Source organism: Takifugu flavidus, chromosome 19 (genome assembly GCF_003711565.1).
Source record: "Takifugu flavidus isolate HTHZ2018 chromosome 19, ASM371156v2, whole genome shotgun sequence".
Classification (NCBI taxonomy): domain Eukaryota; kingdom Metazoa; phylum Chordata; class Actinopteri; order Tetraodontiformes; family Tetraodontidae; genus Takifugu; species Takifugu flavidus.
The window spans coordinates 4,661,298-4,684,405 of NC_079538.1; the positions used below are offsets into that span (position 1 = coordinate 4,661,298).

General features: G+C 49.1%; 2 protein-coding genes across 10 annotated transcripts in view; one reads left to right on the forward strand and one right to left on the reverse strand.

Annotated features, from left to right (window-relative positions):
- The first annotated feature begins 1,950 nt into the window (after positions 1-1,950).
- Positions 1,951-7,340, forward strand: drc1 (dynein regulatory complex subunit 1 homolog (Chlamydomonas)). Its single transcript, XM_057017791.1, has 16 exons — positions 1,951-2,347; positions 2,454-2,520; positions 2,942-3,069; positions 3,162-3,345; positions 3,407-3,544; positions 3,612-3,698; positions 3,776-3,898; positions 3,969-4,096; positions 4,178-4,312; positions 4,390-4,696; positions 4,789-4,869; positions 4,937-5,020; positions 5,110-5,186; positions 5,260-5,403; positions 5,482-5,584; positions 6,813-7,340. The coding sequence occupies exons 1-16, from the start codon at positions 2,274-2,276 to the stop codon at positions 6,822-6,824; spliced, it is 1,872 nt and encodes a 623-aa protein (XP_056873771.1). The 5' UTR covers positions 1,951-2,273; the 3' UTR covers positions 6,825-7,340.
- Positions 5,613-23,108, reverse strand: part of otofa (otoferlin a) — a 37,703-nt gene continuing 20,207 nt past the window's right edge. Inside the window, exons 6-48 of one of the 9 annotated variants that reach the window (XM_057017777.1) lie at positions 21,976-22,049; positions 21,778-21,904; positions 21,597-21,651; positions 20,760-20,891; positions 20,256-20,318; positions 20,098-20,182; positions 19,862-20,021; positions 19,535-19,721; positions 18,840-19,026; positions 18,304-18,527; positions 17,999-18,107; positions 17,696-17,882; positions 17,490-17,610; positions 17,312-17,412; positions 16,967-17,057; positions 16,534-16,650; positions 16,295-16,447; positions 16,011-16,203; positions 15,547-15,671; positions 15,324-15,458; positions 14,663-14,824; positions 14,340-14,411; positions 14,021-14,140; positions 13,777-13,938; positions 13,531-13,693; positions 13,095-13,261; positions 12,901-12,930; positions 12,673-12,801; positions 12,529-12,604; positions 12,141-12,286; positions 11,931-12,065; positions 11,714-11,851; positions 11,512-11,639; positions 11,265-11,435; positions 11,014-11,174; positions 10,807-10,949; positions 10,641-10,729; positions 9,995-10,093; positions 8,542-8,783; positions 8,295-8,473; positions 8,118-8,218; positions 7,736-7,923; positions 6,901-7,041 (exon numbers count right to left, since the gene is read on the reverse strand). In XM_057017777.1, coding sequence (XP_056873757.1) covers positions 7,743-7,923; positions 8,118-8,218; positions 8,295-8,473; positions 8,542-8,783; positions 9,995-10,093; positions 10,641-10,729; positions 10,807-10,949; positions 11,014-11,174; positions 11,265-11,435; positions 11,512-11,639; positions 11,714-11,851; positions 11,931-12,065; positions 12,141-12,286; positions 12,529-12,604; positions 12,673-12,801; positions 12,901-12,930; positions 13,095-13,261; positions 13,531-13,693; positions 13,777-13,938; positions 14,021-14,140; positions 14,340-14,411; positions 14,663-14,824; positions 15,324-15,458; positions 15,547-15,671; positions 16,011-16,203; positions 16,295-16,447; positions 16,534-16,650; positions 16,967-17,057; positions 17,312-17,412; positions 17,490-17,610; positions 17,696-17,882; positions 17,999-18,107; positions 18,304-18,527; positions 18,840-19,026; positions 19,535-19,721; positions 19,862-20,021; positions 20,098-20,182; positions 20,256-20,318; positions 20,760-20,891; positions 21,597-21,651; positions 21,778-21,904; positions 21,976-22,049 — 5,620 coding nt within the window. In that variant the 3' untranslated portion in view covers positions 6,901-7,041; positions 7,736-7,742. Of the gene's footprint in view, positions 7,042-7,735; positions 7,924-8,117; positions 8,219-8,294; positions 8,474-8,541; positions 8,784-9,994; positions 10,094-10,332; positions 10,432-10,640; positions 10,730-10,806; positions 10,950-11,013; positions 11,175-11,264; positions 11,436-11,511; positions 11,640-11,713; positions 11,852-11,930; positions 12,066-12,140; positions 12,287-12,528; positions 12,605-12,672; positions 12,802-12,900; positions 12,931-13,094; positions 13,262-13,530; positions 13,694-13,776; positions 13,939-14,020; positions 14,141-14,339; positions 14,412-14,662; positions 14,825-15,323; positions 15,459-15,546; positions 15,672-16,010; positions 16,204-16,294; positions 16,448-16,533; positions 16,651-16,966; positions 17,058-17,311; positions 17,413-17,489; positions 17,611-17,695; positions 17,883-17,998; positions 18,108-18,303; positions 18,528-18,839; positions 19,027-19,534; positions 19,722-19,861; positions 20,022-20,097; positions 20,183-20,255; positions 20,319-20,759; positions 20,892-21,596; positions 21,652-21,777; positions 21,905-21,975; positions 22,050-23,108 lie in introns of all 9 variants that reach the window. The other 8 variants (XM_057017775.1, XM_057017778.1, XM_057017776.1 and 5 more) reach the window with 8 other exon arrangements.

Genomic DNA, 23,108 nt, shown 5'->3' on the forward strand with positions numbered 1-23,108 from the left:
CAGGTCGACGAGCAACTTGTGCTTCATGGTAAATAACGTGCAGACCAGAGTTTCTGATTCATCTTTGTTGTTGTTTACGCAAGTTGGCCCAGTTACACAGATTGCGGATCATTTTGCTTTCAGTTCAATTTCAATAGTACTAAACTTGATTTAAACTGTTTTTGGGTTGGTTTTTTTACACAATGATGTATGGACATATGCATCTGTGCCACATTGGGCCACACTGAATTTACATTTACTTTGGATAAATACATCAACCAATGGCAAAAAAGGTCCTTTTAGCAGTGGATTTCATATTTAATAAACCAGGAGAAGCGCTTTTGATCGTTTCCCAGATGCTTCTCTGTCTGATTTTATGTATAAAGCGATATCACAGGTGGGAAAAAGGCCAAAGACTTATAGAAATGCCCAAAATAAGGATCCGCTGTCTTCAAGACTGAAACACTGCGCTCATAAATCTCCTCTTTGGTTGTTGAAAAGGCCTCACAGCCACCGGTGCTGGTTTGCAGCAGAAAAGCGGTGTCGGCGATGCCTCGGGTGGGATTAAAAGCTTCTGTAATCCTCCGGGTAAAACGGAACTTTCACTCATCCTCTTTGACTCCATCGCAGCCTCCCCTGGAACAAATACCTCAGCGCTTCGTCGCAGGTTGCTAAGCAGCAAATTTCCCCTTCGTTATGGAAATATTAAGAATTAGTTAGTCAGAACATCAGCTGTTATGCAACCCCCCCCCCCCCCCCCCCTTCCTAAATACCCTAAGCTGTCAGTTAGTTAACTGGCTGAAGGTCAGGCTTAGATTTTGCACCTCTCAACCCCCGGAGCAATGAATATGATGCTTTGTTGAACAAGGAGTAAACATATGCCCCTGGAAGAAGGAATTAGCGGACACACACACCTCTGTCAGGGTGCATATGCAGAGTGAATGGGCTGTATTATACACCTGTGAGTGGGGTCAAAGTCTGTCAATCCCAAGATTATGGTATTATGATAGATTATAGAATCACTCTCGAAGCTCATTTATTTTCTAGTCTCAGTGGCTTGATGCGAAAGCACTCAGCGTTCCAGCTAAGGGTCTGTTGAAAATAAGACCTTTCCCCGCTAGCCCCCACCCGAAGGGTCTTATGACAAGTCAGCTGTTGGTGACATCACAGATGCTGGATCATATGTCAGAAACCTTTGCTGGCCGACCGGCTCAGCAGCAACTAAGGCCACTTGAGGCCAGAAGAGAGAGAGGCTCCCTGTGGGTTGAGAGGGTGAGCCCGAGGGCCACAGTGGGCAGGAAGTTTGTGTGTGTGTGTGTGTGTGTGTGTGTGTGTGTGTGATGGGGGGCACACTTTAGAGGGCAGGAACATCTGACCCATGCATGTGTTAGTATATGTGGACACCCAGAGAGCCTGCAGCTTGAGAAGACATTAATAATTTGTATGTGTGTGTGTGTGTGTGTGGGTTTGGGTGTGCGCGCGTGCTTGCATGTGTGTGGACCACAGCTGCTCTGTCCATGTGTTAGGTCCAAAACGTGCCACTTGCCAAAGATGCTGGTTAAAAACGCAGTGCAATAGCGCCCCCAGCCGGTGCCCGAACCTGTGCCAATGCTTTGGGATACCCAGCGGTTGAAACCCGAAGCAGTTTGATTTCACCTTACGTTAGTTTGGTTTTTGTGTTACCTTGCGTTAGTTTGTGTTACCTTGCGTTAGTTTTGCTGCTTGAAGTGCGACTGTCGATGTGGTGATTAGCGACTATTTGAATCTGAAAGCGTGACAATACAACTGTACTATATTTTAACAAATCAAACCGTTTGAATATTGGTTGCCATTTAGGCTTATCTGTGACGAGGGATTGATATAAGGAAATATAGGAAATATACAAGGAAGTATAGTTCTACTTTTTTATTTTGATAATTGAGGGCGACCATGCGAAGGGTGCAGTAACCGTTTGCACCGTTGGGTGGCAGCACCGAGTCGCGTTTTGGGGCGACGAAAGTTCTGTTCTCGGTTTGGGTTTGTTCAAGAATCAGCACTAATTCCTCCTCTAAATCCTTATGTTTCGACGCATAGCCGAGATTAAATCATCTCGCTGAAGCATGGCCTGCGGTTGCTGGGTTGATCATTTGTAATGATTCACTTCCACATTCACGCTGATATTCGCTGTTGGTTCCGGTCGCTTGTGTCTCATTCGACTCCTGTATCCATAGCAACGCGTACCCAAACAACACACGGACCCGTGGCGTCTCCTTAAAACTCAAATAACAAGACTGAGCACTGTCAGCATATACGCTATGGAAAAAGAAGAGGTCCGTCAAGATGCATCTGCAGCTCTGCGGGCGTCCGAAAAGGGCGATGCTCAACCCGGGTAACTGTGCAAGCGCCTGCGCGTCGCTACAAGCACACAATGTAACTTTCACCGACGCCGCAGCCTCAGGCTGCTACGTTTATCTTATTATGTCTGACATTTTCAGGGTCCCCCTTCAGCGAGATGATGAGGAGTCAAAGGTCAAAGACGAGAGCGTGAAGGACAGCGAAACGGTTTAAGTTTTTATTATTCTGTCTGCATGAAAAGCAACTGATCGCTTTGTGCGTGCGTGTTGCGTGGGCGGTGAGTGACATATATGTACTGGGATATATGGGATGAATAGGAAAAGCTTTCACAAGGTCACAAAATATGCTACCAGGATCAATGGTCAAAGAAGCTTTGAATCAAAGCAACATAGCATATCGCAGCCGTCCAAGGCTCTATTAAACTGCTCGAACCTCCAACAGCGACAGGAGAAAGAAACAGGAAGTTCCGACAAGGTGAGACACCGACAACAGAAAGGATCATCGCCATGGACGCTGAAGGAAATGAATCAAGCTGATGCACCTTTTTTCTGGCGACGGACAGCAGCGTTTACTTGCATAAACTCAGTACTGTGTGTGTTGCTGACTTCATACGTCGTGTTTATTCCAGTCTGTCGACCCTCAAAGAATCCCCAACCTGCGGACGCGTCTGACGACGTTAGTGACCAACACCCAGGCTGCAGCCGATGCCAAAGAGGTGCAGCGAAGGAAAGAGCTGATGGACACCCAGAGGAAGAGGTGATCTCACAATGCTCTGGTGGACTCCGGCTCTTCCCCTTTGGTTCATTCTCCTCATTTGTTGGCGTCCGTGCTTGTCCGCTCGGCCTCAGGTTGGAGCAGCTGGAGAATGAGGCGCAGTCCAGCCAGGCAAAGTTCGAAGAGATCAGCAGCTCCTGGTCAGTACCGACGGAGAACCTGACCCCTCAGGACCTGCAGGCAATCCTGGCCAGCCAGAAGGAGCTCTGCGATGAATTGCTCAACGATAAGAAAAAGCTCATAAAGCAGCTGCAAAAGGTAACTGGGCCGGCTGAGATTGAAGTGATGATTCAAACGCTAATAATGAGGATTTCACCAGGACCTGAAGGTCACGGACGATCACTTCGTCAAGGACTTGAGAAAGCAGAGAGAGGATCTGGACCTCATGATCGAGAGGATTCAAGGCCAGATGACAACCTTGGTGAACGCCTACAGGGAGGAGCTAGCCCAGATAAGCGTACGGAGGCGCACGGATCCGTGCCCACGTGTTTGTATTGTGTTACTAATCAGCCATTGTGTTATAGGATATTTACCAGCAGGAGCATGAGGTCCTGCTCACGCGAGACAAGACTGAATGGGACGAAAGCATGAAGAAAATCTTAAACAAAGAGGTCGGAACCTCTGACTCATGTCTATGTGACGCAGGTTGTGAGCCTTCGTATTAAAGTGTCGGTTGGTCTATTGGCAGCTTGAGCTGCTGGCAAAGAGGAGGGAAAAAGTGGAGCAGCACGAAGTCGCACTGGATAAACAAATCCTGGAGACGGCGGACACGACCAACCTCCAGGAGATAGAGGAGAACGCAAAGTATCAGGTGGGTCTTGTGAGTGACCGTGCTCAGTCGCCAGACTAGAATGGTGGTGGTGGGATTCCTGCGTTTGCAGACTCAGCAGAGACGGCACCAAATGGTGAAGGCGACCACAACGGCCACGAAGCTCAAGCAAATAAAGGAAGAGGACGACTCAATAAAGAACAAGTCCAAACTGGAAAATATGATGAGGAGGACCAACAGGTAAGTCCGAGGACCTTCCCCCATCATAAATACACACCACGGCCGCACAGGGTTCTGTAGGTCACCACCCCCATTTTTCAGTCTGCAGATGGAGCTGAAGAAGCTTTTATCCCAGTACAGCAGCGTGGCCAAAGAGATGAAGAAGAACAACAACAGTCTCCTGGACGACTTGAAGCGCAACGTCCAACAATATGAGCGCATACAAAAGAAAGCGAAGTAAGCCCGAAGAGTCCAGCTGCTCCCGTCTCGCCGCTCTCCTCATTCTGTCCTCTGACCCTCCTCCATTCGCCCAGGCGCTCCGCAGACATGGAGGCCCAGAAAGCCGCAAAGGTTCGTTCTGCGTTGGAAGAAGAGCTGAAGCAGGTTTTCGAGAGGGCTTCGGCTCTCGACGCCTTGATCCGCAAGGAGCTCGGGCTGGCCAAGGAAAAGCCTCCGGTGGTGCGCTCTGCTGCTTCCCAGAGGGAAAAGCAGGGTAGCAAGGTTCACGGCCTGGCACCGGGCGCCTCGGACGGGCCGACATCGGAGGCCGAAGACGAGGGCCAAGCGGCGTTGAACAAGGAAATATGGTTAGAGGCCGTGTCGCAGCTGTGCGACGAGGCGGTGAGAAGCTCGGGAACGAGCCCGATTCTTGCAGAGAGAAAGGTGGTGTGAGGTTTGTGTTCACTTATCAGGGAATTTCCTCTTCCACCCAGGGATTTCAGCTGGACGATGAGCCTCCGAAGCAGCTGGATCCGCTGGACTCGGCCTGCGAGAAGCTCTGCTCCCTCTTCCAAGTGAGTTATTTTGGCGCGGAGCGGCGCCCAGAGTCGGCTCAAACTGACCGTCCCTTTTCTCTTCCAGTGCTTTAAACTGGATGAGGAGGATTTGCCCAAAATCGCCAGTTTCTTGTCAAAGTATAAACGCCACCAGAGAGCGCGGACTGAGGTGAGGAGGGGGAGGGGGATGGGGAGGGGGGCGTCATGGTAACGTCATGCCGGCTCTCACGTGTCATTGGTGTCGTTGCCCGTTGGCAGGCCAGCTACCAACCCGCTGATTCTCAACAGCTGGCGTCTTCGGTAAAATGTTTCCTCGAGCACATCATGACGTCCAGGTAGGACCTGCAGCACCAGCAAATGTGGTTACTTTATCTTCGGTGAAGTAATAACACGTTTCTTTGATTTAAGGGAAAAATCAGCCCACCTACAACCCAGCTCTTCTCACAAGGATCCCACAGAGGATCCAGGCTTTTGGGGGACCATCGGCAAGGCCGTGCCCAAGGAGAAGCTAGGATTTTGGGACGCGGCAGTGAAAGAACTAACACAGTATCAGTGAGTACACGCGGACGCTGTCAGGAAGGACAGGACAGGCTCAGCCGTGCACTGATCTTCCGTTTCCTGTCTTCCCAGTGCGACGCTGACGGACATTGGCGTGCTCCTCACCGAGACGCGGAGCCTGGAGCGGCAGAACGCGGAGCTGCGGACGTTGCTGCACGAGTCTCTCACCTCCCAAGTAGGAAATAAAATGGGATAAAAGCGTGTTTTCAGCAGAATTCACTTTATTTTCATTAAGTAGGCCAAATAAATTAACAAATAGTGCACGCATTTCAACACAAGGTCTTCGTAAAAACAAGCACGGTGAACGGGGGAAACACGTCATCACAGGGAACGCGACGGCGGGTAGGGTCAGGGTCAGGGTCAGACACGGTTAAGATGCTGGGTGGAGCCACCTGGCCTGGACCCCAGGGGGCCTGCTGGATCTGTAGAGGTGATGACAGCGACGATCGGGCCGGTGTTGGTCGGGGAAGACGGTCATGCCAACACACACGACCTCTGCGGTCAGATATCACAATGATGCATGCAGACCCACGCGTTCGCTGACATCTGAGGGCGGCGTTGACCCCCGAACGCTTGTGGCTCAGGAGGTTTGACGGCGTCTCGTTATTATTTACTCATCAGCAGGGTTATAACGAAGCAAGTGGAAACAGGATGTGGTAGCAGGACTCGGGCGCTTCCTGTACGTCAACAGCGCAAAACAATTTTTTGTGAATAGCGTCTGCGGGGGTAAAAAGCCCAGAAATCAACATTTAACACTGCATAACAACTCAACCCTGTAGCAACTTTTGTCATTTGTCTCTGAAAAAGAACTTCCTCTTTTCAATCCGTCTTGTTCTGGGCCTCGATAAAGATCGCTAGAGAAAAATAGATATTTATTGCCTGGTTATTATTCATTATTGTGCAAAGATTGCATTTAAAAAATGCAACATTTTATTCAACCACCCTTATGTTCTAAGCACTATATAAACTAAATACATGACAAGGTGTCACCCTGTTGCTCTTATTAACAAATCTAAAGGTTGGTGCTTAATGAGGCGACAGACAAGAAAGGAAAACAGAAATACAGACATAATAATGTAAATGTATTTACAAATAATAAATACTATCAGTAAAGAGTCTCTCAGATGTTCATATAGTGCTTATGGGGGGGGGGTGACAGCAAAATGTTTCACCATTTGTTCATTATTTGCCTGAATTTACAGCACACGGGAGATTTGAACGCATTGTAGTGACCCTCCATGCACACCTCGATCACGCCAACGTTTACAAGCGAGAGTTTGTGACAAATGACAGCACACTGGGGGTGGGGGGAAGGTGGGGGTCAAGGATGGGGGTTTGGATCTGATAAACCAGGATGGAGGCTTGATGTGGAGAGCTGTGACTTCCTCTCTGACTTCCCGTAGGTGACGGACTGACTCTTTCAAACCATCCATCCTCCACCCTCCCCCCCCTCAGGCGCCCAGCATCTTCTTGACCAGGTATCCTGGCATGCTGTAGAGGAAGAGGCCCAACATGATGAGCAGCAGCAGCGCCAGCACGATCTTGATGATCAGCCACTTGTAGCGGTTGCACACCAGGTAGCGGATGGCTTTCAGCGGGCTCAGGAACCAGAGGAAGGTGGTGTCTGGGCGACTGGAGGGAGAGAAACAGAGGCGGCGGAGGGGGGACAAGACGGGTACGACAGGGAGAGAAGAAGAGGTCGGCAGTTAGTACACCAGCAGCATGCTGGGAACACCAGAGGCGTCAATAAATTCATCTCATTAATGAAGTCAGAATGGACGCATGAATCAACGGTCGCCAGCTCGCAGGGCTGATGGTTCTCCACTTTTGTTTGTTGGTGTCAAACAGCCATGAAGAGATTTGAAGGTATTTTCCTTTAGTCTTTGTCGACATGAAATAAATGGTGAGGTCTCTCTCTATTATTAGAAGTATTTTGAGGGTGTCATTTGTGGACTTTTCCCCAACAAAAGCAAGGCCAGAACTGATCAGAAATGTGCTCTAGGAATCCTTGCTAGACGTCTTTTGACAATATAACTATCCGGGGATTATTTCACGTCTGCTGTGACACCAGGAGCTGGTGTGGAGATGAGTGACGGGCATGAACGGAGCGGATGTGATGGGAAACACTCACTTTTTCCACCAATATTAGAGTGTGAAATGGTGCTTCATGACAAAAAGCACCGTGATCACAGTTAAGGCAACAGAGGAGAGACAGATGTGGAAGGAAATGGGAAAAAAACAGGAAGTCAGCGAGTAAGAAGAGTCCCCGGAGCTGAGGGGTTAAATAGAGAAGCGGGGATGGCGAGAAGAGGGGGCGGAAGGCTACCGGCACTTCAGGCCCCCAGAATCTTCTTGACCAGGTAGCCGGGGATTGAGTAGAGGAAGAGGCCCAGCAGGAGCAGCAGCAGAAGCAGCCCCAGGACCTTCAGGATGAGCCAGCGGTAGTTGTGCCAGATGAAGTAACGAATGGACTTGAGAGGGCTCAGAAACCACATGAGACTGGTGTCCGGGCGACTTTGAGGACGGGAGGCAGAGAGGGGAGAAGAAAGCAGGGGATGCAAATGAAAGTCAAAACAGGGAGAAACAGGAATCACACAGAAATGAGGAGTGGGGGTGGCGGGAAGGTTGTTCAACGGTGGGCGCAAGAGGCCACAATAACAGCTCACCACCAGTCGCCGTGGCGACTCAACAATATCAAAACCTCTTACTTCGGCTTCTCCAGGGGATCGGGCTCATTCCGTCCCAGCCCGACTGGGCTTTTCTCGGCCTCCTCTGCCGTCACCAGATGAAGCTCAGCCTCCACTTTGCCCTGCAGGGATCCAACACACACTCACGCGTCAGGGTTCTATTCCCACGCGGCGACCGCTGCTCGGCCCCGTGCTTACCGTCAGCTCCATCTCGTCGTTCTCATCGCGGGACACGAACGGCCACCAGCCCTTGACCCTCTTCTGTTTGAAGATAGAGATGGTGGGAAGCTCCTGCTCGTTTCGGATCATAGCCAGGGAGCACTGCTTGGCCGTCTTGGCCCCGCGAGGGAATCGGTTTAGGTCCAACTCGATTGCGCCTGCGCCCGGGACACGTTCAGGGGAGTCAGCTCCGACACAAGGTCTTACTGAAATTTCAGGTTCTTACCCAGGAAGTCGTCGGCGGAGAAGTGGTCGGCGTCCCAGACCTGCATCGTGAGGCGGGGAGGGATCTTGTACTCGGTCTCATCCCAGGAGAACATGGACTCTTTCTTAGAGATCACGATCTTTTCCTCCGCCATGAGATAATCAAAGGGGAAGACGAAGCGCCAGTTAAAGTTGCCCTCTCCGGTGAGGGAATGGTAGTGCACGTCTGTGTCCTGCTTGTCCTCCTGCTGACCCTTGAGCCATCTGTGAACAGGACAGTGAGGTCCAGATTAGGTCCACTGTCCAGCGGGAGGTACGGGGGATGACGATTGGACAGGATATTGTCAGCCATGCAGTTCCACAGTATTAACACGGAAAACTTTAGTTTTGTGTTAATTGTTGGATTTCAATTGGGTCCGAACGAGCACAATGGACACATACCAGGCTGTGACAAGAGAGATGATTACTGATCAGTCGGCCCGTAATGTGGCTCCACAAAACCCAATCAGAATAAGTTGGTGAAACCTCTGATTGGATGTTGGGAGTTTCACACTATTTTTCTCGCAGCCATGCAAACACACCGCATGAATCTGGGAGGGAAACAGGGTTAAAATGTCCCCAATAACAGAGGGACTGGATACGGACGAAAGGATGGGAGCCTGCGAGGTCAGGTTACGTCAGACGGAGCTTTTTCACAATGAGACTGGCTTTGAACTGAGGTGAAAGGATGAATTCAGATGAGAGATTTGGACAAATCTGGACCTTATGACAGTTTAAGATAAGACAGGCCAAATTATAACCACTTCTTAATTCTGTGGTAGGATTTAGATCTGGATTCTTCACTCAAGCATCAAGGAGGCACCACTGAATGCAGAGGGAGAAAATGTCAAATTCCGAACCTTTTTATCCGAGACACTTTAAGAGTTGGATTTATTTATATTACCACAGCTGCTCCTGGATGGGATCGCTGCAATACTGCAGAACATTACAAAATAGTCATTCCTTCCTTACTAATTATGGGATTATTTTAGATGGTAGTTAAAGGTCAGGCTGCTGCGTTAAAATGTCCATTGTGAACAAGGCTCAGTATCGAAGCTGCAAAGTTACGATGTTTTGCTGAAAAAACATCAGACGCCTGCTGTAGCGTCGTGCATCATCCTTCATTATGCTCATGCAAAAGGCTCCAAAGTAACATTTAAAGGGCGTCTTGGTTCCCCAACAAGGCCAATCAAAGCACAAACCTCGACGCGAGCTTTCGCGTTTAAAGGTTGATCATTTGGCATTAGAGTCAAACCATTGTGGTTTGATCCCGAAAAGCTGCTGACTGGCAGCGAACTCCAGCATGCTGCTTGAAGATGTTGGGACAAGCGGGGGGGTGTTTCATGCAGCATGGCGAGGCCAGACAGACAGACAGACAGACGGACGGAGGGGCGGGAGGCATCTGTACGAGCCATGCGATGGAATCGTGTGTTTACCCCCTGACATAGATGTCAGACATCTTCTCTCCTGTCATGAAAGCATCGTCTTCTAGAATTACGTCATCAGTGTTCCAAATAATAACACGAAGCTCAAAGCTAGACAACAGCAGAGCATTGACCAGAGGAGAGAGAGACGACGACAGACAGACGGACGGACAGGAGAAACAGCACACGCACACACACACACACACGCACGCGGACAGACGAGAAACGCACACAGGAAAAAAAATGGAAACAAAACAAAACAAAACAAAAAGGTTAACTGCAAAAAAAAAATTTAATTTCACGCGACACCCACGGGACGAGGCTCGGTCGCCGCGTCCCGCTGTACCTACCCCCTGACAAATATGTCACTGGACTTTTCCCCAGTGAAGTAATCATCGTCCTCCAGTATTACTTCGTCTGTATTCCAAATAATCACCCTGAGCTCATATCTGGTGACGGGAGGAGGAGGGAAGTCATAGCACATACACAGTTGGACTTCCTGTAGATTTGACAGTTAATACAGCACCAACGCACCAACGCACTCACCATCATTTGCCCAGCGGATAAAACTAATTAACTCGCTGGAAAAAACACTAAAGTGCAATTAAAAATGCATATTGTGGGATTGGTATCTTCCTTTCTGTCCTTCTAAACTCACCTCTTTGGTTTTCGAGGTGATATGTCGATCGCGGGTCCGGGGGCGGGCATGTCCATCGGAAACATGTCCACCCACATCTCGATGCGTCCCTGTTGGTGCGCATGGAAGAGGAGTCACACCGCGCCCCCGTCTCCTGATGGTGAAGAAGAAGAGCGTGCGGTCTCACCTGTTCGATGCCGGGTTTGTCGGGGTTCAGCAGCGGTCTGGTCTCCACGTGTTCGGGGACGAGCTTGCAGCCCACCCGAGGGATCTCCTCCCAGTGTTTGACCGCGGTCAGAGCCAGGTGTTCCTCAGTCTGCTTCTTTAGGCCTGAAATATGGACACGGTGTGCAGTTGGGAATACAAATATTCAGCAGGAGCGTAGCCGGTTTACCGTTTTCATCCTCGATCTCCGTTGGTCCCAGGAAGACTCGATTTGCCACCTTTACTCTTCCACCCGGTCCATAATGTGGTCCGTCGATCTTCCCTTCCTTGCAAAGCTTCGCCAGGATCTGACTGGGTTTCATAGGGTCCCGCCAAATATTGTATCCATGGCTGGAATAAAAGAAAACAATTAAATTTGGGGTTCCTGGGGTTTTAATATGGTGCCATGGCGACATCGAAGGCCTGTAAAATGATGCTGACAGCGAGTAGGAGGAGGAAATGCCACAGGTGGCTCTGTATTTGCTGTAGAAGCGATTTTCCAAGTCGATCTTTGTCTCGCCGATCAGATCGTCGGTGCCCACCAGGTCCCAGTCATACACTGACACCGTTAGCATGGACTCCATGGGGAAGGTGGCCTCAATGTCGAACGACCTGGGAAAGGAGCGATGTTTGGTTGGGGTTTGCTAAAAGGTGCTCCGATCACGGAAAATCTCCCCTCTGCTCGTACTTTCCGAACACGGGGTTCAGCTGCTTCGAGATGTAGTTTTCTTTGTCTCTGATGTCCGATTTCCCCAACTTGATCACGACATATGGATCCGCCTTCCCGTTGATATCTGCGGGATGAAGATCTGTCGCCTGAGGTGGAGGAATGAAGAGATTCAGCCGCTGAAAACGTTGGATCCGATATCTGGAACCATGCGGCGACTCACCCGGACCACGTAGACACGCACGAGGACGTTGATTGGGTCGTTGTGCGGAATGCTCTGGAACATTCCCATGTTTGGGTCAAATCCCACATCTCTGGTGATCTCTTCGGACAGCGGTAGCTTATACATACATAAGGAACCCTGTGTCGCAAGAAAAGAGAACTCTTTAACTTCTTTTCTCAAAATTCTGCCCCTCGATGCCTTCCCCTCCCCACCGGACCTTGAACCTTCCGACAATCCTGTCGTCGTCCAGAGCGTGCTCGTCGTCGTCCCCGGCTTTCCCTCTGAACAGGTTGAAGGTGTGGAGCCAGTCCTCAAAGTTTCCGTACTCGCTCTCCAGCTCTTTGTTGTACACCTGCACACCAGCACGTGTTTCCATCGGCATGCGTTTCATTCGCCAGCGTCTCAAACGGGGCGTCGACTGACGTACCACCATCTCGTCCACTCTTCCTTTCCCGGGCTGTTTCTCTGCTCCGTCCACAGCCTGACCTTTCCGCCTGTCCTTCGCGCCCTTCTTGTCCTTGTACTTTTCTTTGGTCTTGGAGCCTTTTGGAAGAAGGTCGTCAGGTTTGACATCTGATTGGAGGAGGTGAGTGAAACAAGAGATGGTTGGTGGAGGATGAGGACGAGGACGAGGTGCACGACACACGTGATCAACATGAAAACAGGATGTGTACAAAGAAAGGACCATAGAACATGTATTTATGTGCACAGGTAAGGGATGGAAGGTCCAGGATGGATGAAGTTACAGGACTGCAAGAATGGACACTGTAAAATCTGTACTGATGAAAGAAAGACAATGGTCTGGTGAGGAATACCTGCCATCTCTGCAGCTATTTCCAGCTCCTCTCTGTCGTCCGCCTCAGCCTGAGCCGCCTCCTGAGCCCGGAGTTTCTGAAAAAAACACTCACCGGTTTGAATCGGAAGATCCTGAAACTCGCACAAAACCGCGCAAGAATCACCTCTTTCAGCGTCTCTATGGAGGCAAAATATTTTGACCACCAGTCCAGCAGTCTTTCGTCTGGCTCCTCGTCTTCCTCCACACATCCCTTCTTTTTCTTTTTATTCTTCTTCTTGTCGTTCTCATCGGTCTGTGGAGAGACAGTTTGGTGATTCTCAGAGTTTTGCCCTCATATGCAGACGCTGCTTCACTTTTCTTTGTATTGCTGAATGTCTGCACAAGTACTCACCATGTCCACTTTTACAACAGCATCAGATGTCTTTGATGGGGGGGGGGCACCACAAAACAGCACAGTAATTAATACACACACACACACACATTGGCAATGCAGGCAGGAGTGGCACATAAACAAAAGCAGGAAAAGAGGACTGGACATCCAGCAATACACTATTTTCACCGCATACAATCCCCCCTCAAACTCACGGCGTCTAACTTGACGACCGTGTCCATCTTTCGAATCGACGGCTCCGAGTCCATGTTGACGATGATGTCACCTGAGGGGCGAGAAAGGGTGTGGGAGGAGACGCTGGGTGAGGAGAGAGGCTGCGTGCCGCCGTTGGAGAGGACCATGTAGCCATTCATTAGCTTAGCTGCAGTCGGGCCGAATGGGCAAAGACAGCGGGCAGCAGGGGCGAGCGAGGCAACCAAAGACGTGCGGAAGAAGGGGGAGAAAAGGAGCAGACGGAGGAAAAGATGAGGCCAGAAGGGCAAGCAAGGAAATTTGAAAAGTTAGTGAAGAATAAAAACCCGTCAGACAGCATGAACACAGTGAGGAAGATGTAGAGATCCGAAAGAATTCTGGCCGGTTCTTCCGGGACACACTTGTAAACACACGTTAAAGCCGAGCTGAGTCTTTCACCTGCTGTGGCCCAGTTGTTGGAGCTCTTGTCCGGGGTGGTGTAGATGAAACGCCGCAGGCTGGAGACCGCGTGCGAGCCCACCAGGATGTAGCGACCGAACGCTCTGCAGTCAACCACCCGGATGTTCAGCGGAGGGTGGAGGAGCTCGTTTTCAGGCAGGTCCTGGGGACAAGAACTTCGATTCAGCACAGATACGGTTCTTCAAATGTTGCCACGGTTGGAATCTGTAGACACTAGACAATTACCACTTCAAACCATTTAACCAGCGTGCTGAAGTTCGGGTTTTTCTTGTAGTTTTGGATGACGACTGACTGCACGCCTTTCCCTGCACACTCTATATCCACTCGCGGTCGATCCACCTGAGCTAAATTAATCCTCTTCAGGTCCCTTAAGCCCCAGAACAAAACCTGCAGAGCGGAAAAACACCATGATGGGAAAAAGCTCCAAATTTAAAAAAACAAAACAAGCTGATGGATCTGGAAGTCCCACCTCAATGCGGTAGCGGCTCAGAACAGGTCTGATGCCCAAGGGGACGGGCAGGATGGGCCCGTGCTCGGTGTCTGTTGATCCTTCCAGGGGCGGAAGTTCGGCCCTGCCTCCCTGACCAATCTAGCAAACGTACAGGGCACAAACGTTTGCAGTGCTTCTATTTATGCAGTAAATACACATTTTCTGTGTTGTTTTTTTTGGTGATGTATATTTTTTCAGAGGCAATCGATGCTGACGTCGCGTGGAGAGGAATGAAGCAACCTGACAATAACCACAACAACGGGGAAAATGTTGAATGAAGAAGGAAAGAAGAGAGCACCTTTATTTGAGGGACAGCAAAGTTATGGACGGCAATCAGAGCGCGCCTGATCTCCTCAGAATTGTAAGGAATCTGTATGCAGCAGGATGGGGCAAGACGGAGGAGAAAGAGCCGTTGTGGATGCAGTATCAGGAAATATAAATGTGTAACAATGGGAAGAATAAGATGACAGGGAAGCAAATGAAGCCTGAGTTTTACATGAAATGAGCAAAAACAGACTGAAAGGAATTTAATTTATAGCCTTTCTTAGAACACCCTGATAACTGTTTTGGCATCAGATGCTGTCATTCAATACTTCAACTGTGTGATCTTGCAAATGTTACCTGCAGCAGCTCAAAGGCGGCCAGCAGCTCCCCTGCAGTGCTGTTTCCTCTGTAAACCTGATAGTACTCCAGCTGCGGGGGGAACCTCGGGGGCCCGTAGTGCTCATCGCACATCTTCACCAGAGGTTTTGCAAAGGTCCGACCAATGAACTCTGCTTTGCCCTGGACACAGCATTGAGAAAGCAGGCATTCGAGGCAGGGGACGGGGATAAGGTATGGGTGAGTGGGGGGTGCAATGTACACAATGGCCACTTGGGGGCAGTATTGATGAAGACGTTAAATAGAAATTCTGGGTATGTGACAAACATTCTGTCTAAAGATTTGAACATTTAAAAAGTGTATTTGTGTATTCATTAAATTTAATCCAACATTGTAGCTGTGAAGTCTAACTGCAGGACCTTTCTAGAGCTCAACATCAATTACATAAAACTAACAAACTAACATTGCCACTTTGGTGGCATTGAGAACAGGGTTTCTACAGCAACAAGATATTTCACACTCTATTTAGCCAGAGTAGTATGAGCAAAGACAGAGTGGAGTGAACAAATATGGATGGACAGAACATGAGGGAAGGAGAGGTAGAGCATTCTTATTAGTGGATGTCCAATCGTGTTTGAAAGCTTCATTGTTTTTTAGATTCACACACAGATGGAGATCATACCACAGTGTCCTGGTCATAGATTTCCACCACGATGATGGGCGGGTCGTCTCGCAGCTCAGACGCCTCCCCGAACAGCTCGACATCATCAAACACCAGCAGCTGGTCCCACGTTGGGCAGAGCGTCTCACTCAGGACCTGCAGACAAACACACACACACATATTACTCAATATCAGTGCAGTCATATGCAAATATACACACACAGACAGACACACACACACCTACCTCAGTAACCTGACTGTGTGTGGAGAAGAAGACCCTAGCGAAGGGATCCGAAAGGCCACTGCTGTCAGCAGCAAACAGGCTGCGGGCCTGGTACATGTGTGCTCTCAGCTGGAATACCTGCTTCACTGTCACCCACACACACACACACACACACACACACACGTGTCACATTACGTGCATGTTGTTGGCATCCACCAAAACCGACCACTGCTGTGTTGATGAAAAGGCTTGAAAAGTTTCTGAGGTTAATGAACTGAAGTCAGGTTTAATGAGACTGAAGTTATTTGTGAACACTAATAGACAAGAAATCCCCTTTAGCAGCTTCTGTGATGCTGCCTATTGATCTTTGCATAAGCACTCGGCGTTAATCCTGCTATTATCAGTCAACGACGTTTTGGAAAACGGGATCAATAAATGGATCAATGAAGGACCAGCATAGACGCCGACGTTTGCTTCCAACTCACTGTTGTAGACGAGACTGACTGGGGGGCTGGAGTCAGAACTGGGACCCATTTTAGCTGCTTTGAGTTCTTCAAAACCGTTGGGCAGCCCGTTGAGGAAGTCTTTCTTTTGCTTAGTGAGGCCGAGCCACAGGTAGAGCTCCAGCTTAGCCTGGACTGTCCAGCCCGCAGGTCCAAATCCCTTCTTCCCAGGCAGCTGGCAACACAAATTATGAGGGGCGATACACAGCAAGTCATCCTTGTTCCTTGGTTCAACAGGAGAAGATCGGAGGAGCGTGTGGCCTTACCTTCAGGAAGACTGCCTTGACTTTGCTGCAGTCTTTTCCTTTTTCTTCATCCACCGCAGAGTAGAGGACGTCTTTGGAGGGAACGCGAGCGTAGGCGATGCGCTTGTTGTTGCTCAGCATCCAGATGAACAGGTCTGGGATGCCGTGTTGAGGCTGGACACATTTGAAACGCAGGAATGATCAGCGCTCACCTTTCAGCGGAGTTTCCATACGAACCCCGTTAATCCTGCCCTTTGCACCTCATCGGCGAGGAACCGCAGCTTTTGCAGGAAGTTCTGGCCCAGCTTCAGTTTGTCCCTGACTGTGTTCTTCTTCACCTGGGTCCGGGTCTGCCGCGCCTGCAGGCCCATACTGTCCTGCAAGAGATGGTTCATTGAGACGGGTTCTGAAGTCCTGAAGCATCTTTAAAAATGACTCATGTGGACTTTTGACTTGTTGGAGCTTGTCTTTTCTCTGGAACCCATCATATTAAACAGAGGAGACATGAAACCGTTACAGGTTGCAAATGTTTTGCAAGAGGCAAGAGAGAAAACTCATTTCCCCACTGTCCCCTTTCATGGGACTCCAGTGTCTTTATTTGTTAATTGGGACCCTCTCTCTCACTCACACACACACACACACACACACGCGCACACTCTGGTGCTGTTTATTCTCCATGTGCACTAATCGTACCATCTCCCTCATGCATGTCTTGAGCCGCTCTCGATCCAGTTTGGTCCGTCCTGCCAGGTTCACGTCTTTGTTTGCCAGAGCCACAAACTGACTAGAAGCGGCCAGAAAACACACAGGAGAAAATGAGAAAGGGTAAAAAGCGCCTGTTCAAATATTTATCCGACCATTTTCCATGATCTGTATTTTGGAAAAAAGGAAATGGAGTCGGGAAAACACTGACTGTTTTAGCTCTTTGCGGATGAGAGCAGCACGAGAGTGTTTTAAAAGCATTAAACATCCCATAAAAAAGAAAAACCCTTTACCGACCAGGCTAGAATGAGTTATTATTGTTGTTGTGTAGCTTGCCTGCAGCCCAGGCTGAGCTCCTCCAGCACTCCCCTGAGCCTGCGCTCTGGAAAGGCCTTCTCGGTCTTAATAATCTCCTGCACATCATTCAAACCCTCCTCCTGTTGGAAAATACGGTTAAATCATTTGACCCCCGCGCACGGCGATCTGCTGTTAGCGCGCTCATCGGTACACGCACCAGCTTGTCGGCGATCTTGTCCATCATGTTTGAGTTGTAAAGTCGTCTCCGTTGGTCCTGCCACCAGCTTCTGATGTAGACGCACGGTTTCTTTTCAAAGTAGGGAAGGTGGAAGTAGTTCCTGAGATCAGATGGGACGTTTAACTGACAGAACGACAAGGTCCGAGTTGGTTTTTTTGACCATAAAATTGACCCTGAGCCCTGACCTGTCGGTGATGACGGGCTTCATCACTGGAGTGGAGGAGACGGACACCAGGTCCCCGTCCTCGTCTGCGTCATCGTCGCTGGAGTTCTGAATGAGCTCGCTCTCCTCTTCGTCACTCTCTCCATCCTTCTTTTTGCTCTTCGCAGACGAAGGCTTGCTTACGCCATCTATCTGGTTGCCATAGTTACCTGTGGACAAGCAGACCAGGTAGCAGCTATTGATTTTTTTCTGTCGCACGTCCCCCACCGTCAACTTGTGCACCGCGGGTCAATATTAAGGAGGTGAAGATGTTGAGTTTGCTTACCTATTGTCATTTCAAAACTTATCATTTTGTCTCCAATTTTTCTGTCGATCATGGTGGCCTCCAGGAAGGAACCGAAAAGAAAAAACTCTTCTATTTTCCCAGTGGCACTCTGATGAAGAGAGGTCAGGATAGAATGATTGCCATTAATTCAAGAATTAACCACTTTTGTAAGTCTAGAACTGATTATATTTTTAGCCTGTTGACGCTTTCGGTAGCTAAATTCAGAAAATGTCCCACATCCATATACAATAAAACTGCATAATAGACAGCAAAAACCTGCAGCGTCTGGACTGAGGAGCACTCACCTCTGAAATGTTGGAGATGGCATCGACCTGCACTTCAGTGGTGCTCACGATCTCAGGCGAGGTGGTGTCCAGGATCTCCACCGCTATGGAGAGCAGGAGACGGGCCCTGAAGGACACGCCCTCCCCAAGGCCCTCGTTCAGGTCCTGGTGCTCGTCCATCAGAGTGTACTGACGTGTGGAGCCGTACATGTTCACCCAGGCTGGCCCCATGGTGGGCAGGAACCCTGGAGAAGATAACGTCTCGTTAGCCAGTGTGGCAAAGGCCAATGTATATTTAAAATATTCCACACGTGCATGTAGTTTCCCTGAAATTCCCTGAATTATTCATAGTGGTTCTGAGGTAAGATTTGCCGACGTCTGTATTGATTTCAAATCAATTTGAACGTCACCCAATAAATCCCGAGAACCATTAGCAGAGGGTCGTCTGGGTCGGCCGCGCCGATTGATCAACCGCTAATTAGCACCAACGCAAACAGGCTAGCAAGTGCAGCCGGCGGTGGATCACAGAGAGACAATCTGCACGTGATGGGATCCACCTTTGTCGCCGTCGTTCGAGATTTTCCGCAGGTCGATGAAGTGGGTTCCGATGGCGACATCGTTGACCTTGTCCGAGTCCCGTATCTGGACTTTGACGCGCTTGCACAGCGGCGGGAAGAGCTCGGTGAAAACCACCTGCTCGTTCCAGATGGGTTCGTAACTGCTTTTCTGGACCGAAGTTTTCCCCTGCGGACGCACAGATGGATGAAATTATGACAGGAAGTACAGATAACTGAGGGGGGGGCAACATGTCGTGCTTTAAGGAGCTTTTCTACGCACATTTCAGATAAATTCAGGATGGCTGTAAATGTCCTAAAGCACCCACTTAAATCTTTTCCCTTCTCTAGTTGCTCTTCAACTCTTAATGCCTGTAAATGAATCCGAGAGCAAATCTGTATTTGCGGCTCCCTGTAAGGGCACAGAGAGCATCTGGAAAGTTTGTGAATCCTCCTTCTGCCTCCTCGCCAGACTCTTCAATTACTGTCTCATAAATGGAGGCCGGGGGGGGCGTAGATGTTAAGTACAGGCCTCACGGGTCAAAGCAAACACGTTTATTAGGTCTAGCTTTTATTTTGCAGCTATTTTTCATGCCACTAAATAATGCATGCTGCCCCTTTAAAACAATAGAGCTTCGCCGCGCTCAAGCAGCTCAGGGGTAATAAGACCTGAGACCCGAGGGAGTGGAGAGAGTTACCTTCTGACCGGAGAAATGCACTTGAACGTAGGGGTCCACCAGGTCTCTGTTCTCTCCTATGAAGGCCTTCTTGACGTTAGCCATGATGCTGGTGTTCATCTTGGGGAGGCCCTCTGCGCGGTAGATCCTCACGTGATACTTGGCCCACTGCCTCTCGGCAGGGATGCCCTCTGGTAGCAGAAGGTTTCTGCACGCAGACACAAACCAGTGGGGTTGCTGCTTTATCTGACCAGTCTAGAGAGCATTACATTGTGTCTATAATGTATACTGTATCCATATGGCTTTATATGTTCCCTCTATTTTCTGCCTAAACCAAGGAGCCATTACCCTTCTATGTCATCCTCGTCGGTCTCGTTGGCCTTGTGTGGCGTCTTGATAGTGTCGCCCTTTCCAACCACGGCGATGTCACACTTGATGTAACCTTTACACCCGGCGGTGATGTCATCAGGGTCGGACAAGATGGCCCACTTGTGATAAAACTGGTGCTCTAGGAGAGGCATCAGCCAGTCAGGACCAGGCTGTGAACAGTTATTGGCATAGAAAAGCGAGCTGCAGCGGTTTACCAGGCTGGGAGTAAATAGTGCCCACATCCATCTTGAAGGTTCCCACCAGGGTCCCGCTCCGGAGGAGATTTTTAGAGTGGATCACCTGAAGAATCCATTGAAATCAAACAATAAACTCGGAGCCCTAAACTGTAAAATGCCGCTTTGTTTCTACTCACCGAGAGTTTGATGATCTTGTCAAACATGACATCAGGAGGGATGTGGAAGTCAAAAACGAAATACTGCGGGGAGGAAAGACTGTGATGAGGTCCCCCAACACTGGATACAGTCCTGGACTTGAGCTTTTAGCTCACACTGCAGCTCAGAGCGCTCAATCTTACAGGCAAATATACAAAGACGGGTCTAGTTTAGCTTCTCCTGCCCTTTATTGTCAGCATTCAGACACCAGATCGTTTAGCCGCCCAGCACTTCCACGTCACTTTGTGCGTTTGGATTCTGAGGAACTCCATTTTAATTCTAAATGTTGGTGCATCGTTACGATACATCATTAACGCCCCAGCAGAGACATTTAAAGTGTTTCATGGTGTTTTTTTTACGCAGGTGTGTCTGTAGCAGGAATTATTCTATCATAATCCACCTTAATTAAGAAGAAAATGACGTAAAATTAAATATTAATTAAATACTTAAACAGAAATGTGTGTGGGGTGGATTCTCAGCCTCACCTCGTTGTAATAGGGGCAGTTGGTGGACTCTTTCATGGAGGTGTACTTCTTCTCATCGCCCACCTCCACACACACCACCGGGTCCATATTGAGGCCGATGAGCTGCCGAGCCTCGATCACCGTGATGCTGATCTGATGGGCGATTGCAGGCACATAAAAGCTAAAGACGAGCGTCAGAAGTGGATATTACCCAGAGGCTCATTCGGATACACAACAACATTCGGGAGCCCTAATGAGGCCCATTCCTGGCAGCAGGAGGTTCTGCAGGATTGTTCCTGCAGTGTTTTATCTAAGCTTGGAGTAGATTAAAGGTTTCGCTATGCCAGCGACATCTCTCTGTTTGATCGCTTGAGGATACCGAGAAAATCTGGATCCATGATGAAACCAGATCAAAACCACCACGACTTATTGTTGGTGTCTTGGGTTGCTCCTCTGTCACCTTTAGACAGAACCAGATTGTTTGGCTCATGTAGCGGCGCTCTGCTAAGCTCAGCTAACGGCCACTTACGTTAAAGTTTGCTCTTTGACATATAAATGGTTTCAAGACGTGTTTGACTTTTCTGGAAAAAAAACCCACTGAAAATATTTGATTAGCTACCTGCTTAAATTCATTAGGCTGCAAAGCTTACACACAAACACACTCTTCTATCTTTGTGGGGACTTTCATCGTGCACATCGTCTCTTTTATCCCCAACCACTGCCCCTCTAACCCAAACCTAAACCCAATTCTAACCTCAACCTTAAAACCAAGTTTTAACCCTCTAATCGTCCCATTATTTGCTAGTTGCCTGCATATTTTGGTTACTCAATATGGCGTTAGTACAGAATCACACACACCTGATAATCCACAGGTCTTCCAGATCCTGGTTCCATTTTGATATCTGGCTTCGACCTGAAACACATTCCGCATGCTCGTGTCTACAGTGGGTTAAAGCTTATTTTCTAACAGATGGAGCCATAAACAGGTCACTTCCTGCGGAATAGCTCGCCATTTGATTTGTCGGAAGAACTGTTCCACCTTTTGTTGGAGACGTTGGTGGTGACGGCGGTGACAGAGGCCAGAGAGACCGTGTCAGGCTCCAGAGAGCCAGCGAGTCGCATCGCCTTCCTGTCCAGGTCCTCCATGTCCAGGATCGCCGGCTCATCTGAAAAATTGAACCAATTGTGATTATGTGAGCGGATTTGACTCTCCCACTCGGAAACAAGAGTCTTTTACCTCCTTTCCTGTGGTCGTCTTTGTTGAGCTTGATCTTGCCGAGCTTCATGGCCGAGAAGACTCCCTTCCCTGCTCTGATGGAGGAGACGGCGAGAGAAAGAGGTCACGGCGGCGCGTTGGTCTTCGGATCAACCTTTTTCCTGCTTATTTTTGTTCCTCTGAGCCACCAGACTTCCACCTGTGCAACCCAAACCGCCCGTATATCTCCGACATCTGCGTAACTCGACGAGACATTCAATTCCAGCCCCATCCGATCGCCGCCACCTCGCCGTCAGCTGTCCGGACTCTCAATCACAAAACAAGAGTATCGCGTGTCCCCGCATTGATATTAACTGGATCAAATATCAGTGTACCAACAAAGAGCTTCTGATGTCTTCAGCAAAACAACAAATGAGGGTCTTAATAATTCAAATTGAGCGCGAGCGTCCAATTTGCTTCAGATATGGAGACGCGCCGGGTGTAATGAATAGGGGGGTTTTACTGTCCACCTTTCCTGGGAGGCCAGAGCCAACCTAGCAAATATGACAAAAATGGTTATGCAGCAATGCAAAAGCAGGCTAAAAATGGGACAATCTCACATTTAAAAGCAACACAAAAGCCTACAGGCCACAAGTGCAAGAATGAATGAAGACAATCATTCAGGTAGTTATTGATTTACTTTCTCAAATGAGTTACGTCAAGTATTGATCATTCAACTCACGGCATCAAAAGGTTTAAAACAGACTCTTCACGTCAGCAGTTACCGTCCCGCCCGAGCCGCACCACACGCTATCATTACATGTGTAAAATGTTCTATACATACCGCAAAAATATCTAATCAAATTTTGGGGTTCCGCTCAAATCACCATAAATCAGCCACAACGTTTCACCAGTAAACTTCCTTCTTTCTTTTCCAGTTTTGTCGCCACCTGTCAGGTGCTGGTAATCCAGAGCAGAGAGGGGGTGACGGCAGGGCAGATGGGTGCCAGAAGGGCAGAAGGGGGATGAGGGAGGCTCTGGATGGGCCGGGCTCTAAACACCAAAGAGCTCATCACAAATTCTGACCTACAGTCTGGTTAAAGCCTCTTTAAAAGTTCCTCTTTGTCACACCGACGGTGTTTAAACAACCTTAAATGTAGCCGCTGACACCTGGG